The sequence below is a fragment of the Anoplophora glabripennis genome, unplaced genomic scaffold (genome assembly GCF_000390285.2).
Source record: "Anoplophora glabripennis isolate ALB-LARVAE unplaced genomic scaffold, Agla_2.0 scaffold1, whole genome shotgun sequence".
Classification (NCBI taxonomy): Eukaryota; Metazoa; Arthropoda; class Insecta; order Coleoptera; family Cerambycidae; genus Anoplophora; species Anoplophora glabripennis.
The window spans coordinates 4,644,496-4,650,409 of record NW_019417028.1 but is presented as its reverse complement, the minus strand read 5'-3'; the positions used below and the strand labels follow the sequence as shown (position 1 = coordinate 4,650,409).

At 33.0% G+C, this 5,914-nt stretch overlaps 1 protein-coding gene across 1 annotated transcript in view; it reads right to left on the bottom strand.

Moving 5' to 3' along the window:
* Positions 1-4,374: 4,374 nt before the first annotated feature.
* Positions 4,375-5,914, bottom strand: part of LOC108912134 (venom carboxylesterase-6) — a 21,333-nt gene continuing 19,793 nt past the window's right edge. The window contains exon 9 of the mRNA XM_018717335.1: positions 4,375-4,609. Coding sequence (XP_018572851.1) covers positions 4,426-4,609 — 184 coding nt within the window. The 3' untranslated portion in view covers positions 4,375-4,425. The remainder of the gene's footprint in view (positions 4,610-5,914) is intronic.

The window sequence follows — 5,914 nt, the reverse complement described above, 5'->3', positions numbered from 1 at the left end:
CTTATTACTTATCTTTATCACAGTCACAAGGGTAGAACTGGCGTGATCGGAGTGAAATAGTGGAGGTGGATGCTAGCGTCACCTGCTGATAGGTCAGTGGAGTCGGGTTGGGGGTTTCCGCCAAGCGATGTTGTCCTTCGCCTATTCGAATGATTTATCATGCCGCTATTGCCGGGTATGGCGCAGTGGCGGCTCGTGACATTGTGAGGCTTTTTTACAAGTTGGACAAGAAATAAAGAAAAAGCCCCGCAGCAAAACTTTTTTAGTGTTCAAGGTCAAACGACTAAATGTATGTGGACATTTTTAGTTGCACGTACTTATTTATTTATAGAAAAACTGATGACCACGAGAAAGATTTTCATTCAGATTTTATAAAAAAATAATACGCAAGTATTTGGATATTTTATTAATCTACTCTTAAATAATAAAGGGGAATAAATTTCCACGTCATTTTTTATTATGGAGAATGGAGATTTTCGCCAATGGAACTACTACCTACTATAACTGTAAAAAAATATAAAAACAAATTTTCATAAGGTGGCCAACTTATCTATTTATTTGCCTCCACTTTTAACAAAATATTTTAAAAACATACTTAGTGGATGTTTTTATCAAATAGGTTTATTCGCCCGTCTTTTAAATTTACAAATTTACTTCATAAAATTGGGGATCGGCACTAAGACTTTGCAATAGTTCTTTTTCTATCGCCATCACTGATAAATTATTTAAGCACTCTTGTGTCATCGCATTTCTTAACCAGGTACCTAAGTCTTAAGGGCCCTATATTCTTTAAATAGTGTTTTCAGCAAAGACAAATAATTTCAAACATTTAATAACTGAATAATCTAAAGCTTATCAAATAACAGGAATGTTATGTCATGCCACCTGAGTATTTTCAAAGACGCTGCAGTAAAACGAATAAACAGGTACAAAAAACGATCAAACCATCAAGGTTTTAGGTACTGAAATCTATGAAAATACTAACTTTTTTATATATAACTCCACATGTAAGTATTCTTATAACATTTACTTGCTTAGTCCTACATATAAAATTGTTTACTTTTATTTATAAGTACGTGAAAATAATTCTTAAAATGTGGGGTTAGGATAACAGAAAACGCATGTTTTACAAACGCTTTTATTTAGTTATTTTATTTGGGTAAATTTAAATGATAACAATGAATATACAAAACATCAAGGATTTTTTTTTTGTGCTTACTTTTGTTCTACACGTTTTACTTTTCAAGATTTCAGTACCTAAAAATACCAGAAATTTTACCATTTTTCGGCCAGGGATATAGCCACCTTGACACAAAAAGTTTCTTTCTACCGAGACACTTGTTGCAGGAATTGTTAAAACTGGGCAAAACAGTTTGTATGTTTCCGAAAATAACATTTTAAATTCCTTCTATAACATCTCTATAGTTTTTTGAACTTCTAAATTACGAAATTTTCCGTCTCTGTACAAAATATTAAGTTCGTTTTTCAACCTATCTACTTCAAAAACGTTTGGATACATTTGTAATAAACGTTCAAAAGATTTTTCGGGAAATTTGTTTACATATTCGGGAAACTTTGAGGAATCTACTAATTGTAAAGCAAGAAAATTTAAATCAGATAAATTCCCAAAACGAGTAGGTACTCAATTAAAGGAAAATAGGTATATTTCGAAATTAAATTTCTAATTCGCCGCAACTTTTGCCCCGTTTACATGGTACTCCAATAATATTTTTTTTCGCATAATTAAAAATATTTTTTAATTTTTTGACTAGCGATTTCAATTTGTTTAGAGCAGTAGTTTACGTTATTACGTCTCGAGTTAAAACAATATCGTGAGAGAGATTATTATACAAATGGATATAATCTAATACTTAAAATACTATTGATCAGTATTTTTAATATACCTATGGTATTTCCGTTATGTCTTCGGATAAGTAGATCAGTTTTGATCTAATAACCTCATGGTGAGACATTTATTAATTTATTTATTTATTTAGAAAACGGAACATAAACAGGATGGCTAAGAGCCCAAAACAATGTTCACTAAATATAATTGATTAAAAACCAAACCAAACATATATACACGCATACCCGCCTTTAATCTTCCTTCGTTACTGTTTCTCTCTCTGATGCAGGTAAGGTCTCGTTGTAAATTAGCAGACAAGGAGCTATTTCTACCCACATTTCCTCTTCAATATTCTTCCAAAATGCTTAGGTTCCAGGATATAAGTAAAAGGTATTTTTTAAAATTTTTTAAACATTCTTGCAATTTTGAAAATGTTCCCGACCTCGTCCAGATCTAGGGTTCTACACTTTTATTATGTGAGCTGTACTGAAGGTATTCCAGCAAAAATTAGCTTGCCCCCTCTTACATCCACCTCAAAACAGATCCGCCCTTGTATATAATGGATATCTTCATTTTCAAGTTGTCATATTCTCAAACACATTTAGAACCTTTTGAATGTTGACATGGGAGATCTCGAGTCCAAAATCGAGTGGTACTCGATTATTGAGATCACTCAAGATATCTCGTCTCGAGATGTCCACTTCAACCACTCGAGTGATTATTACCCTGCGGCTGCTCCCCTAAATGTTGCTCATACTGCAAGTAGTCGCTGATTGCGTCGCGTTTTTTTTAGAATAAAACGAAAGGGTGTTTCAGTTTTGAGGTGCGTGAACTTGTTTTTTAGCTACGCGTATAAGTAATATATGACTAATGCAAACATGTGTGCGCTGATGGGATGAAAATGATTAATACCTCATATCTCGAGTAGGTACCGATGATTCGATTGTCAAAATTGGATTATGTCCATCACTATACTGATTCATGATTTATTATCTGACTATTTTTTTGTTTTTTACTTTTTAAAAAAAGGAGTTTGAATCACCTCCGACCTTGCGACATAGGGAAATGTTTGAGTATAAGTTCAACACTAATTTTTGTTAATAGTCTCTTAATATTATTTTTGTTGTTATATAAGATATATGTGTATATCTTGAATAATTGCAAATGTTATATTCTGATTGCGCTAGTCACTTCCCTTGCCATTTTTTTTTGCTAATTTGTTTGGTAAATTTCGCGGGGTATCAACACATACACTAATGCAAAAAATTAAAAGGTCAAAAGAATTTCCGAAATTTTTTTCAGAGAAGAAAAAGGGTATTTTGAAAAAAAAACCGTTTTAAGTGTTTACAGACTGCACAAAAATTAATTAGAAATTTGTCTCAAAAAACTGTATGAATCGGGGTCGAAATCTGGTTTGGGTCATCAACTTTAATTTTAATTTAATTAAAAAAAAAGATGAACAGAAGCATAGGATCGTGCTGGAAATAATTGGATTGTTTTCTTCAATGTCCGGAAGGTTTTCCAAAAAAAAAACTGAAGAGACCAATTTCATTCATTTGATGGTGGATTTCTAAAATAATATCAAAACGGGAAAAGACAGTGGCGTACCATTTTTTTATTAAAAAAGGTTGTGGAATTTTTGCACGAACGCCACTGGTACAAGTAGAAATATTCGGATCACCCCAAAAATGCACATTTATCCCTCCAGAGCGTTTTTTAAATCTTTAAAACTCAAAAATAATTAATAAAAATAAATAAAGAAATTAAATTTAAACACTCTATATATCGGAAACGAAGCATATTTCTACATACGTTTATATGAACTTTTTTTCACAAAATACCTTCGGCAACCACCCCCAAAAATATTTCGCACTTATTTACAAACACCTTGTATATGGCAGCAGATATAGAAAACAAAGGTTGCTTTGTTATCAATAAAATTTCTGTCAACAAGACACATGCTTTATCGCGTTGTTCAATTCCTACTTAGTGGAAATATGCCGTTTTTAAAGTATAGTTGTTACCAATCTATTGAATACCCACCAACATCTGGCATTCCGCAAGGATCTGCTCTCGGTCCATTGTTATTCATCATATTCATTATTGATATAACTGCTGATTGGGATGTGGACGTTCTTGTACCTAACTGATTGTTTTAAATTGCAGTAATATTTTAATTGTATTAATTTGTGATGAGTTTCACCCTAAATGTTGGTAAAAGTGCAACGTGACGTCATATTGTGGTATATCTGACCCTTTAATCTGTAACTCCTACCAACCAAAAAAATCCTTTATACTTACCTCATATACAACATTGACAATTTGGGGCAGTCAAAGAAAGTTTCCGAAAAAAATTGTATAAAAATCAACTCGTACTAATTTATATTGTGTAGAAGTAGGAAACGAGTAGCAGTGGTCGAAACGGTTGACCTCGTCATATTTGTGTTACTTTTAGCCTAAAATGGCACTAACATGCTTGACCCTGTATATTAAGGTATATTTGCGGATTTTTAAAGGAAACAAACATGTTCGTTTCTTGAGTGTTTTTATGAAACATCTATAAAACAAATAAAAAATGTTTACAATTCGTCCTTCACAGTAATGTGTTCATTTTCCAAGAGTCCCAGCTTGCTCCAAAAATCAATAGGTGTCAGGCCCTTAGTCCTTTCCAGCTTTATATCGTCAGGTCCCGTTACAGTCAAGTAAGTCAACTCTTCAGATCCCGTTGGCTGCCAGGTGTCGGTGTCATCGAATGACGGTTTACTGGAAATGAAAAGTTTTCATGGTTTCCACTTTTTTTTGATAATATACAAAATGGTAATGGTAAAAAATGTGAGACCCGTATTTTTTCGTTTCCACTTTAACCTCAATTAAGCCAAATGTAGTAATTTTCGCGTTTTTATGACCATTTCCTTCAGCGTTTCCAGATCCCGATAAGTTTTTTAATTGGCTTAATCTGACAATGATGATTTCCTCCTACCTCCCTTCATATATTGAAGAGATCTTAGCGCCCTCTAACGGACGATGTGACTGAATTCATAGTCGTTGTTGAAACATACCCGCTCCACAGACAATATAGCTTCACCCCAGACCGCTACTGGAATAGGACAGCAGTTTTAAATTTCCGAATTGCCGATAGAGTATGTCACCAGCAGAATTTTAGGGGTCCTAGATACGTGTATCCTAACCACAGTCCGTAAAAAAGGCGTCCCTTTGAAAATCACCCAAAATTTTGGGAATTTTTTAATAACCCTTAATTTCCATGCCTAGTGTACTAATTAGGTAACAAAATAATGAACTAAATAATTATAGTAACGTGATATAAGTACACTATGTAGTTTGTTTATTACTTATCCTCCATTTTATGACCAATTTTAAGTGGCAGAACTATTTGTGGTAGCCAGTTTATTTAATTGTTTTGTATAAGAGAAATTGACAAAAAATTATATTTTTAAGCGAAGTACTCAAGTCATATTTGTATAAAAAAGTTTTGATAAGCGATCAAAGATAAATTTTTTGACTCAAGGGGAATCAGATGTTCGTTAAGTGAAATGATACGAGTGTCTTCGAGAGTTCCGAGAAGTTTCTACTTGAGATTAAAGACTTTTGTTCCATTTCGATGATTATCTTGTATACATGAAAAATTAGTTATAGATGGAGAGCCAGAGACAAAAAAATTGTTTGAATTTAGTAAGCATAGTTTTTTGATAGTTGATTACAGTAGTTGTGGTGTACACAAACATACTGTGGTCAGGCAAGCGAAACTGAGAACTGGTGTCTCAGGTACAGTATCAAAGTTGTCGTAGGTACCTAAAGAGGCAATAAAATTAATTTACTAAGGCTCAGAATCGTTACACAAATTCTATATTGCATATAAATAGAAGTTATGTCAGTCAGTTGGATGTGGGGACAGAGCTGGTCAGTCAGTCCCAATGTATGTACAAAAAATAAATAATGAGCAATTCGTTTACTATAATTCAAAACTTTTGCGGGGGGTATTAATAATTGTATGTATGTATGTATGTATGTATGTATGTATGTATGTATGTATGTATGTATGTATGTATG